A 13,616-nucleotide genomic window follows, 5' to 3' on the forward strand; every position below is an offset into this window, starting at 1 on the left:
CTGCTTATCTGTTGCTTTCGTGCCGAGACCTCCTCTGGCCTACCCCTGTCTTGCATTTGTAGGGAATTGGTATTAGTATTAATATAGATGTATTACCTGTGACGTTTACAGCAGACAGATATAGCCAGGTGAGTGCTGGAATAAAAAGCAAGGCGACAGATGCAGCCAGGAACTTCCTGCGCCCACGACACATTCCCAGCATCCTCTGGGGCCCGAGAGGAGGCGTTCAGGAGGCTGAGAGACCTCTGTGTAGGCAGTATATGCTCACCAGGTGGTGCCTGGCACTGTCTAAAAAGAAACAGAGGGTTATTGAAGGCTCCAAAGAAAAAGCTTTACTGTCAAAGTAGAATGTCACAATGAAGTATTAAGGAGGCAAAAAGACTTTAATAGCACGGGAGTTTAAGCAAAGGCAGAGGAAATATAGTGTTGTGGAGTATTCAATTCTACTGCGCTCTAATGTTAAATTAATCACGATTCATCGATTTAAACAGTAAAGTCTGATGTTCAATAAATGTAGTTTATACGAAGACAAGTTCTTCAATAGGCAATTGTCTTTTTTTCTTCACTCTGTTTTGTGATCACTTCATTTGACTGGTGAGGACCGGCACTGAGAGCACAAGTGCAGGCAGCACAAAAACAACAGTAACGATTTGGGGTTTGACACGGCTGCACCACATAACTGCGAGATGAGTCTTACAATGCCAATAAGTGATCTATATTACTGTCAGAGTAAAATATCCTGGCCCAGCTTAACTGCAGGAGAAGGGGTCTTCTGTGTTGTGCTCTAGTTTTGAATAGTGACTGAAGCCAAGGCCATAGAAAAGATGGAAGAGAATGTGTTACTTTGAAGGAAAAGGGGAGAACATGAAAGAAAGAAACAGAAAAGACATGTGAGGAAAGGTTGATGAATTGATGGAACATTAATGAAATTTCTTTTTTTTTTTTTTTTACATTTGCAGCAGTATTGTAGTACTAATGTAACATGAATAGGAACCAATGAACACTGTATACACCATTGAAATTGTGATCATGGGGTGACGCTTGAAATATTTGATTTGTAATTGGACTTTTGAAAGGGACTACATTGAAACTAAAATTATCATCATCATCATCATCATTATTAAATTGAAGAATTGTGCAAAAAAAAAAGAATGTGCTGCTGGATCAAGTGCTATTTTAAAAGCTGTTAAATAATGAGGATGGAAACCATATTGTTAAATGAAGACAAATTTGCAATGAAAATTGTGCTAATTATGCTGCATTAACTCGAGGTCGCAACTTGTAATTCCCAACCTCAAATCAGTAAAAGCCGAATAAACTTTATTCCTACTTGTTAACTTGAGGTAGTCCGCTCAAACACGAGTCCTTTCCCTGTTTATGAAGCGACATCAGATCAACATAAGTATTTGCTTTAGCTCAATTAACATAGACATATTCGCTTGTTAAATCTAAAACATTGAAAATACAGAGGAAAATTTACTTCACTCATCACAGTTGTCACACACATTGTCTCAATTAAAGAAAGAAAGAATAAATAAACTAGACTAAACTCAATTATTTATGATCACAATATTCAGTGTGACTTATTAACAGTACAAACACAAATCAAAGTAGTCTACTGTATGAAGTATTTTTCCAGAATAGCATTAAGCTATTGGTCTAACTATTTTAGATTTCCTCATGACAGTATACTACCATGCCAAATTACACGCAAGAATATATGTGTGTGTGTGTAACAAAATAATAAATATCAACTTGTGATATGGTGAATTAATTATCATGCTTTGCACCTGTGATCTGTAATAAAGTTATTTAAATCTTTAAAACTAAGTCATCACATTCATTTTAGATGAATTTTTAGTGTGAAGCCCTATCACCATGGCAACATCACCAGTCCTTATTTTCCCTGGAAAATCTCACAGCTTGCCAAACTGAAACAGTGTCAGAATACGTGAGAAACTGTAACCATCTCTGTCCCTCTCTCACTACGCTGCTTTCCCCTAATAAAAACAGGTCCAATAGCTCTATATAAAGTATATTGTTCCTTAAAGTCACCATTATGATCAAACACACCGTTGTAGGAGGTGAGAGACAATCTCACACTGTAGCCAAACCTGTGCTGAGCAACTCACTGACGTTTACACATGTCCAATTCAGAGATGTTGCCTCATATTTACCTTTTTTTTTTTTTTTTTTTGGTAAACTTGGAGTTTTACCAAACACATTAAAGCTGATTTGTACTTCTGCAAGTGGATCTTCTTTATGCGTCTTAAGCGTATCTGCACCCTGGCACAGAGAGAGGGTTTATGGGTAAACAAAATATCAAGAATTCATTATGTGACTCTGCAGTACTGTGTACCAAATAAAAGCTGTATAGTCAATAACGCTGGGATGGGGACAAGACTCAGACAAACAAGTGTCCAAACAAGAGTTAGTGCAAAGGCAAAATGGAGCAGTTTAAGATGAGCTTGGCAGAACAGCCCTACTGGAAAAAAACCCCCAATAGAAACCATCATAGAAATTCTAATGGTTTCCCCTACAAACACCATTACAAACCATAAGCTAACCATTAAAACCATTACCATTATCAGCCCTTAATTGTATCCACTAGACATAACATACCACCAATAGAAGGCAACAGATTACCAGCTGAGATGCACAGCGACCATCAAAGTTTCCATTAAAACCAATTCAATTCCCATTACAAATTCTGTGAGAATTTCTATTGGAGTTTTTTTCCAGCAGGTTATGTTGGCCCACACTATACATTGGTCCAACATTTGCAAACGAGCACTTTTCATAATAATCCTGCTAATGTTATGCCAGTGTTGACAAGGAGGAATTAAAAGAGGCTGAAAGGTAGTGTGTCTGCCCTGGTGGTCCAATGGACAAAATTACATTTGCCCAGCAGAATGGCTGATGCTGGCCAAACATCAGTTTGCATATATTTAACAATAACATAATAATTAAACATAAGTATGTTATGTAAAAAAATAAATAAATAAAATTTAAAAATGGGGTGCGTAGAAAAAGGGTTACAATTATATTTTTGGTCCCTTTACACAGACCAAGAGAAAATCTGAACAGTTTCATTGCTGTTCTGTTAACGTGTTGGTTTTGCCTGAGTAAGTCTCTCAAAGGACAGGAGTCAGTCTATATTTACAGTCCATCATTGGGCACTATATAATTAGGTGCCATTTCACCCCAAAATCAATTCACAATAAAAACATCACGCCTGGATTATTGTTCCATGATTGCAAACTGATAAAATCAAGTGGTTTTAACAGGGAAATCAATACATCACTCTGCTTGTTTATGGCAACATCTCAGATCGTTTAAAGCCAGCATTGGGAAAGATAATGGCATCTATAACTTCTGCAGGCTGAAACAATAATAAAAAAATAAATAAAAAAGTGTGCATATACACTGCAATTTGTAGATACACAATGTATACATCCTGATGTTCTACATGGAGCCTTTAAGCAGTTCTGGAAAAATTAGAGGAAAACTAACAATGTATTAAACTTAAGGTCAGAGCTACAGATGAACAGTCCAGACACAGAAAGTTTCTTATATAAGGCATTTGTCAATATACTGTGCATTCAGAAATTGGAGGCAACCAAATGCAGGGTTCTAGCTTCCCACCACGGAACGGAACGGTCATAGTGGCAACAGTAAAAGAGCAGTAAACCATCATTGATTATGACAAGTGTTTAAATGAATGTTGTTTCTTTGTCTGATCTACCATTTGGTTGACCAGCTAACTCTGGCTCCAACAAAATTAATGATGAAATGATAAAGGGTTTTTAAATTTCATAATATGATGAACAAAAAATTCAAAGTAAAGCAAACAGAAAAAAATCTTTACCGTGGTTTTTTGTCCATTTTTGAGCACCAAATATGGCTAAATAGGAGCTAAATAAAAGGACAGAACTAGTCATGGAAGGATTTCCAGGGACAGCTCATTTGGATTTGATGCTTGACCACATGATTTAAATTTTTATTGTTTTTTAAGCATTTGTCTGTGTGTATGGCATTGTGTGGTATGATATGCATAACCAGTGAGCAGTGAACAGCGCTGCTAGTCCCAACCAAAGTACATTTCCACATTTCCCATAAAGACTTTTTGGTGAATAAGTTTTACACCAAATATTCACAAATACACAATGCAAATAATATGGAAATGAGAGGCTGAAAGTCTAACAGAAATACTACCTCACTGTATTACTGGTAAATGAAACCCAGGAAGTAGTAAATGCAGTTTACCCTTCTTGTGCAATTTCATGAAAAGAGGTATATAATTTATAGACAGATTTCCTTCAGTACATTGGTTCTTAGAGCACATAAAATACATCTCTCTCTCTCTCTCTCTCTCTGTCTCTCTCAGAGTGTAAGTTTGTATACAAGTTTCATTCAACTAAGCTAAACTTTGTGATAAGTGTCTGGCTACTTCCACTTATTCATACTGTTGTGTTGAGTGGTGCTGTGTATGTCCCTGGGGTCCCTGACTGGACCTTATTCTTTACATTTAAATCACACTGGATAAAAATGTCTGTTCACACAGAATGAGAGACAGATAGAGATACTTAAAGTGCACATGGGAATATTCCTGGACATCGTTCTGAACATAGAGCTTTGCAAATTTGATCCTGTTTGTACCTGAAACAAGGCCTGCCATGCGTATTACCAAGGTCCCCCAGGAAAACACACACACACAATGCAAATGGCAATAAAGCATAATCGAATTTAAGTAACACTAATGTGATATTCAGTATTGCTTCAAAAACTTTGCCATGCACTCCCTTAAGTCCTTCTTCTTGTTTAGTTTTGTTTTTTGCACTCGACTTTGCACAACATTTTAGCAAATTTGCATGAATTCATGTAATTAATACCCAATGACCATTTACATATGAGGAAATCTATGTAATTAGCCACAAAAGTTTCCGTGGGCATGTAATCCCTTATTGTGAAAACACAGCAGTCCAAAGCAAAACCGGGGTATTTGCATTTACATATTCATTTTCATTTGAATAATCCTTATCCAGATTTCATTTTGATACTCAAACTATACCAAATTTGATGCTTTTTTCACTGCATACATATAGTGTTAATATTTTAAACAACCTTTTGTACAATATATAGCACAGCCCACATAGATACATTTAATCCCTTTTTCATAGCCTTCAATTTGCACAATGTTTGAAAGGCAACATTGGGCAGAATGTGATTTTTTTTTCTTTTTTCGAAATACAGAAAATAAAAAATGGCCTTTTAATCCAGCTAACCGATTAAACGAAGAAATAGTCGACAGATTAATCGATTAACAAATTAATAGCTTATTGTAGCCCTATGAGTATATTCTATACCAAGCTGGTAGGACCAGATATCAGTCCCTCCTGCAGTAACGCAAAATCAAGCAAACTCTGCAGTATTCAGATGAGCAAGATCTCCAAAATTACCTGACAGATTTGGGCCAAGACGCATCATGTGACATCATCACAATGCACTTTCAGCCAAAGCCCTCTTTGATTCACGTGTGTCGAACATGAATACAGCTAAAATGTCTCATAATCCACAAAAAACTCCAAGTTGCTTCAGACATTTTGAAAAAAAGCCACAGCAAAATCAAGCATTTTTGACCGCAACAATCACGAAAAAACTCTGCGAAATCCTGTATGGACTGTGATAAGTCTCACCATAAGATAAGTGGATAGAACGTAGATAAGGAGATAGATAAGTGGTACATGTTTTCATGTGTACACCCTTTTATCATATAATGAGCTAAGCCTATCTGAACACATTATTACATAAATAAAAATTTTGCTAAAAACTTGTGCATATTGTGTAGGCTTTCACACATTTAGACAGGAAGGGAGACAAGTTGTGTGACAAGGCTGAAACTGAACTCTGACTACACTCCTGTTCTCCATCTGAAGACCAAATAAAATTAATCTACTGTGAAGATCCTGTCCCCAGATTTATCCTTCCACCCAGACTGAAGTGCTATCCTGGTGTAAAAGACAACACACCCCAGTGACATAACATAACTCAGGGGTTCCCAAACTACAGGCCACGCATGACCCCATGTCATGTCTCTTTATTTACAACGGGGTCATGAGAGAACCTCACAATCTCCTCTTTTCTTTTAGTCATTTACTTTACAAATTAACATTTCATATAATGCTTTAACTATCTATATCCTGAATTGATATATTTCTGTAAAGCTGCCTTAGGACAATGCCCATTCTTAAACGCGTTATACAAATAAAACGGAATTGAATTTAACCCTGAAAACAAATTGGGTGAGCTACTATTTTAAAACGTTACTTTCAAACATAGTGTAAGAACAGTGTTCAGCAATAAAAATGGACCAATTTTCTCCATCCATCCACCTCAACAACAGCACTGAGTGACTTAATGGAAGAACAGAAGTTAAGCTGGATTCTTGAAGCATTCTTGAATGTATTAAATCCATGTATATGTGACAGCGGAAATAAGATGCACCCTTTCAAATATACATCCTGTTTTTAAGAACTGTGTCAAGAAATACAAGTTCACTCTTCCCACTACACTGGTAAGTAAGTGCAAGAGCTAGCCCTTTATTTTTAATTGTCACTTATGTTAAACATAGATGAGGGAAATGGAGGGAAAAATGGAGGGAAAAAGTATGGTTTAATAATGTCCATTCAGGGTCATTTGCCCAGAAGGTAGTGTTGGGTCCGAGTCCACCTTTGTCAAGTTCGAGTCAAGGCCAAATCCTTAACCAGTCGAGTCTGAGTCCGAGTCAGAGTTGGACTCAAATCTGAGTCTTTAATGGCCGAGTCCGAGTCGAGTCTGGCAGAGTCCAGAAAGTAATTAAATTGAAAAAAGATTTTAAATTGCCAGAGCACAGAGCTGGTAAATTAGTATTTTAACTTTCACAAACCAATGGCAATATAAATGTAACAAACAATACCTATTACATCTTGACATTTTGAACATTTTTATTTCATGTCATCAGCAGCTCAACTAGTTTCCTATCAAAACATGGTTTCAAAGAATAAAAAGGATATAGAGGTATATGTAGAACTTTTATATGACAAATGTACGAAAATACAAATGAACCTATTTTGTTATTGTATCACACTATATTGTGTTCTCCACTTCAAGGTGACATTTCAGTGATTTGATGCGTCTCCCCCACAGTTATACAGACTGAGAGAGAGAGTACAGAGTAGAGTTACAGTTAGCAGCATGTCATAACAACAAGCTTCAAGCTTTATTACGGCTTTTAATGAGTCCATGAAGAACAACAAACTCATTTCTAAACACAGCTCGGTTCTTGTAACTTTTTTCAATTTAAGAATGAAGGAAGAAATGAAGAAAATAAATCCCTATCAGCAGGATTTATGATATTTACTACATTAAGAAGTTCATTTAACATTTTACGTGAAATTCAAGATTGGAATCACCAAATGTTTAGGGGTGGGGCGAAATGACTACAATCTTATTTCATGATAATGATACGTTTTTCTCAGGTCTATCAGTAGTACTCAAGTAAGAAATACTATGGAATTTAAATAAAGCAATTAAATGTAAAATAAAATAGACTTCACTGTATGAAATATTAGATTCTTATTAAATTTACTGAAGTTATTCAGTCAAATGAGTGAGTGAATCATTTACTCTTAGTCTTTTGTTGCTTGATTAACATTAATGACACAGACAGCAGCAGGTTTATTCGACTGCTGTCATTTTAAGACCTAATGCACAGATCCAATACACTGTATTGGCACACCTTAGATTTTTTCCCCAACTGTTTACATTCACTTAGATATAACCGGCTGTATTTGCATGAATACTCGGCCAGACCTGCATTCTGACATGATGTGTGTGTATTTATTTGACCGTCCAAGCGTAATAAGCCACTAAAGAGGACTAAATTCGGTACTCGCACGATGAGGCAGCTTTCTATGCGCATGCTTCAGGTGTGTCAGGCAGGGACACATTCATTAATTTCTTGTTATCTTAATTTTATGTTGTTATTTATTTTTTTTTATCTCTTTCTTTTCATGTTACACACAGGTACGTTAGCTGAACTGTTAATCATCCAGGGCTGAACCCAGATTCTTCTATATCAAAAGCTTTTGAAAACATATTTCTAAAAAGACAGTTTGAGTCCATTTTTTTCTTGGATGTGAGGGCTAATTGATTAAAAAATTTGAAAATTGGACAAAAAGTTGGATTTATCATAAAACTTGCCTTAGGTGTTATCATTGTTTGCAGGACTACCAGACCGATAAACTATAAAAATGTTTTGGCTGTCTAACACGACACTAGACTAGATTGGTGTCACTAGCCAAGGAGAGGCACAGCTAAGCATCACTGTATGGGTTTAACTGTTACAGTGTCATGCAATATACATTAGCTGTCATTATGCTCTGCTCATATCATATTCACGTAACTTACACATATTCACAAACTCATATAGACATTTACACATCTTGTTTTCCTGCTCAGCATGAGAGGATGTTACTGTTTCTGTTTCAACCGCTTTACTTGTTTAAAAAAAAGAAAAGAAATATGCGCATATCCACTTTTCCTCACACTGACTGTGAGCTAGCGTTTGGCAGACTTGAGAGCTGCCAGCCAAGAAGACCCAAGTATTTCCACATATTTTCCGGTAAACCCTGTCTGATTTTGGTCTCGCCTCCATTCACTGATGACACAAAATTACACAAAAAAGATGTTCAGTTATGTAGTGACAAACCGCTCCAAATAGAGAATTATTCGTGGCTAAAGAAAAAAATCTTCAGGGCTACAGACCCCAATGCACAGGACAGGTCACACATGACGCGGACTCGACTGTACTCGGAATAATTTCTGAGTCCAAAATGTCCGAGTCCGTGTGAAGTTCGAGTACAAATTTACCAAAGTGTGCGACAAGTCCGAGTTCGTTCAGAATAGGACTCGAGTCCAGACTTGACTCCTAGTCTGGGATCGAGTACCCCAACTCTACCGAAAGGTTTCAGAGCCCCTGACCTGTGGTAAAGTTTAGTGGAAACAGGTGCTGGGTCCACTGCCCATACAAAATAGTGTCCGAGAATAAAAAACTAAAAGTACCCAGATGGTCTACTATTTCCGGTACTTTTTCAGCCAATATTGCTCACAACATCCTGCGTGAGGGAGGAGTGTTGTGGCAGTTTGCTTCACTGAATTCAATGATACATTTTATAGAAGTGTAATTGAAATTTGGAAAAAATAAAATCAAGGGAAAGATAAATAAAACTCTATAGTATAAATTATACAAAGAATAATGAAAAGCTGAAACGCAAGGATAAGTTTGTTTACGGTGACAGTTTTCTGTTCTCTTCTGTTACATGACACACTCAAAAGTATGTACCTTTTCCTATACAAAAAGAGTAAATACTATTCTAATGGAATAAATCGTGGCACTTCTTTGCTCTCGCGCTGCAGCTTTTAACGCAGCCGGAAGTGACGTCGGTGAGCGCATAGTCAAAACCCATGCTTCATTTGCACTGTATTTTGTTATGGACGTTTTTGACACTTCGAGCCTTCCATATTACCTTTCCGCGAGTTGACAAGTATTGACTAAGCAATTTGACGCAGCAAACGTGCAAAATACTGTGTGAAACATCACTGCAGCATATTACTGTTAGCAGGTTCAGCTAGCATAACAAGCTAACCGAATAAATAAAGCCTTAAAAGAAAAAAAAAAATCAGGTAGCATGTGCTAACTGATGCTTTTGACAGACATGACTCGTTTAATCAGTCTACAGGGGAAAACATAGGGAACATTTGTGAAATGTGTTGCTAAGCTCTTACAACTATAAGAGCCATTGTCTACCATAATGGTTTGCTTACCATTGTAAACAATGCGCTATCTTCGAGTTTGACATAAAGACAGCAGTCTTGGGAATAGCGCCACTCATTATCCACGAGCCGCGCGCAAAAATATCCTCGATTGTGACAATTCTTCGTTGTACTTCCACAAATCCTTCACTACTAGGCAGACTGTTCCAGTCCTGCTAAATTAACTGTCCAATAGCCACATCCTAAACCCGCATGCCCTGCTCTCATTTCCCTCCCTCCGGGCTGCTTCCACTAAAACCTGGGAAAAGCCTGGGATCTGGATCGGGATCTGGATCTGCACATCCTTTCTCTCTGTGTTTCTCTCACAGTTTACTGAAACCCATTTCCACCGGCAGAAAAGAAAAAGAAATGCACAGCTTACATTTTTCTTTATTTTTTGCCGAAATTTAAAATTTTCAAAAATTTTACTCATTATCTCAAATTTGTTACTTATCTCAAAATTCAACCATATTTCAACATAACCTTGCAGTAATAACCACAAGAAAATGAGATAACAGGTATTATACGAGAGAATTTTTTATATCCTTGCTGAAAAAAAAACCCCAAAACCTCATAGAATCTGTAATGGTTTTAATGGTTATAATGGAAATTGTATTGGTTTTATTTGAAACTGTAATGGTCCATGCAGGTCTCTACTGGTCATTTGTTGCCTTCTATTGGTGGCATGTTATGTCTAATGGATACCATTAAGGACCAATAATGGTAATGGTAATGGTTAGTTGATGGTTTGTAATGGTATTTGTAGTGGAAACCATAAGAAATTCTGTAATGGTTTCTGTGGTTTTTCAGCACGGCTAATAAATCAACATTTTGACGTACTGCTACAGTCAAAAATGAAGATTAAAAAATGGTATGAAGTTTCATTCTTTTCTACATTATATGGCCAAAAGTATGCTGACACCTGACCATCACACCCATATGTGCTTTTTTAACATCCTATTACACATTTATTTCCCCTTTGCTGTTATAACAATCTCCACTCTTCTGGGAAGGTGTTCCACTAGATTTTGGAGTGTGGCTGTGGGGATTTGTGTTCATTCAGACACAACGGTATTAGTGAGGTGAGGTACTGATGTTGGGTGAGGAGATCTGGGGTGCAGTTGGTGTTCCAGTTCATCCCAAATGTGTTTAGTGGCGTTGAAGTGAGGACTCTGTGCAGGCCACTCGAGTTCTTCCACTTCAACCTTAACAAATCATATCTTCATGGAGCTCGCTTTGTGCACAAGGGCATTGTCATGCTGGAGCAGGTTTGGACTTCCTAGTTCCAGTGAAGGGAAACTGTAATGCTACAGCATACAAAAACATTCTAGACAATCGTGTGCTTCCAACTTTGTGACAATAATCTGGGGAAGACCCACATATGGGTGTGATGATCAGCTGTCCATATACTTTTGGCCACATAGATTAGCTGGTGTGAATGAGCTCCCATAATTTACGGCACTGCCCTACACCGTCCTGCCCCACACTGCACTGCACCACACAAGTTTTTCACCGAATAGATACAGACAAACAAGTCAATTTTTTTGTTAAGAGCTGAGTATAGTCGCTAGCACACTTATTTGAGCCTTAGTCAGGAACACTTTCACTCGCTCACTTTCAGCCACCACTTTAACTTGGTCAGGGTCACAGCGGATCCTGTGGATCTAGGGGCAATTTATCTGAGCCAATCCAGCTACTGGCATGTTTTTTGGAGCTGGAAGAAAACCACAGAGCCAGGGGAAAACCACATGAACACAAGAAGAAACTCCACACAGACAGTAACCCAGGCTCGGGAACCCTGGAATAGTGAGGCAGCAATGTTACCCGCTGCACCACCATGCCACCCAGTGCAGAACACTGCCACTCTACCAGCAAAAGGCATGTTAAATGCACAGATCATGCAATTTAATGTGCATGTTAGTCAAAGCCTTATTTTCTTACTGCAGAACCACAAATATGGTCCACTTGGCAGTCATTCATGATTAGAACTTCAAAGGCATCTCTTATAACAGGATCTTTAAAAGCCTTTCCCAGTCCTGGCCCTGGACCTAATGTTATCAGTCTACAGTTATAAGGGTCTGATTATGAACACTTAACAGCAGCTGGCTAGGTTGGCTAGACAACTCTAATGCTTATGATGTGTATAATCTCCTTAGCAGCCATGTCCTCAGCAGGCATTGTGAGGCTGTGCAGCGATGTGTGACATCTTTCAGTCACTGAGCTTAAACACAGAGTGGCAGATTAGAGACTGAGGACAGTCACCCAGTCCATTGTTTATGGGAAATACCAAAGCAGAAACTAAATGAAGATGAAATCATTGCAGTCTGGTTCAGAAGCACAACACCAAACCTTTCTGTCTCAGGTTTTTCTAAAGGTCTATCTACCAATTTGATATGAAGCCTCATAGACTTAATATCTAATGTAATATAAAATATGCTTTATTAATTAATATACAGCAAATAAACTACTAGACCATATTTAATGTATGTTTTAAATGTAATGTATTATTATTATTATTATTATTATTAGTAGTAGTAGTAGTAGTAGTAGTAGTAGTAATAGTGTTTAGGTATATGATGAATATTATCAGGTATAGTGACTTTATTATTTGTAGCCTGAATGCTTTGTGAATAAAGTTAGCATTTTTTTGCTGTTCAACCCACATCTGTTATGCACATTGATTCTGGACATTTGGTGATACTTTTTCTTCTGTTTCAATCTCCTCCTCAAACAGCTGCATGTTTGGTTTGCATGTGTCTGCATTAGATAAACCTTTATTCCAAATGAATAAGTATAAATGTAACTATATACATATCAGCTGGAAGGTTATTTTGCATTGTAGGCCAGACCATATAATTTTAGGCCAGACAATAATTCACCACCTCCACTGGAATATTTTAAAATATATTACCATCACTGAAATATATGTATCATTAAATAATAATAGAACATCCCTCTCTACCTACTGCAAATCTGAGCATGGGTGACTCATGGGACATATCACTTCCTGAATAATATCTTTTGATGGTGGGCATTATAAGTGAGAATCGAAAACAGGCAGGTGTAATTTTGTATGACTTATGGTGGACAAGCATGCAAAACATTCTGTGGTAAATGCTATTTAAAATAAGCCTTTTTTACTGGAACCTTCTTGCTGATTCTGAAGGACAGGTAACCCTGTCAGGTATTCATAGTTATACATACATACAGTACCTAGCATTCTATTTCATGCCTCCTAACCAGCAATCACCTGGATAGTGTAGGTTGTTAAAGTGTATGTACTTTTTCTTTTTTTATTAGAAACATTTATCAGCATAGAGACTGGTAGGTGGCAGCTGCAAAGAGATGGCTTCATATTCAGAAAAGAAGAGACTACAGCACTCGCTCAGTTTTCCATGCACAGTTGCTTTCCAGGATTTTTACATGCACTTGCAAAAGTTATTTTTTTCATGACTAATGAGTAATCGGTTATTATGTTTTTACTGTGTCTCTGAATCGAACTCAGCAAACAAACTAACCCTGTGTTCTTATACTAACATTTGGATTAAATATTGAGAATATAGACACATTTCTGCAGTCTGAAGCTATCTCAGACCATTATCTCATCTCATTTAAATTGCGTATCGATCATAATATTTGCACCTTGCCACACTACTGCGTCAAACGTACATTCACGTCAGCTACAGTACTGCACAGAGTTTCATCAATAACCTCCCAGTTATCAACTATAATTGGATCACCGTCTGATCCCAAAGAACTCAATC

At 37.3% G+C, this 13,616-nt stretch overlaps 1 protein-coding gene across 2 annotated transcripts in view; it reads right to left on the reverse strand.

The window, feature by feature from the left end:
* The window catches only part of large1 (LARGE xylosyl- and glucuronyltransferase 1), an 83,651-nt gene extending 73,568 nt beyond the window's left edge, over positions 1 to 10,083 (reverse strand). The window contains exons 1-2 of one of the 2 annotated variants that reach the window (XM_017494741.3): positions 9,865 to 10,083; positions 97 to 288 (exon numbers count right to left, since the gene is read on the reverse strand). In XM_017494741.3, the coding sequence (XP_017350230.1) occupies positions 97 to 202 (106 nt within the window). In that variant the 5' untranslated portion in view covers positions 203 to 288; positions 9,865 to 10,083. The remainder of the gene's footprint in view (positions 1 to 96; positions 289 to 9,864) is intronic. The other variant, XM_017494742.3, reaches the window with a different exon arrangement.
* Positions 10,084 to 13,616: the final 3,533 nt, after the last annotated feature.

The sequence above is a fragment of the Ictalurus punctatus genome, chromosome 19 (genome assembly GCF_001660625.3).
Source record: "Ictalurus punctatus breed USDA103 chromosome 19, Coco_2.0, whole genome shotgun sequence".
Taxonomy (NCBI): domain Eukaryota; kingdom Metazoa; phylum Chordata; class Actinopteri; order Siluriformes; family Ictaluridae; genus Ictalurus; species Ictalurus punctatus.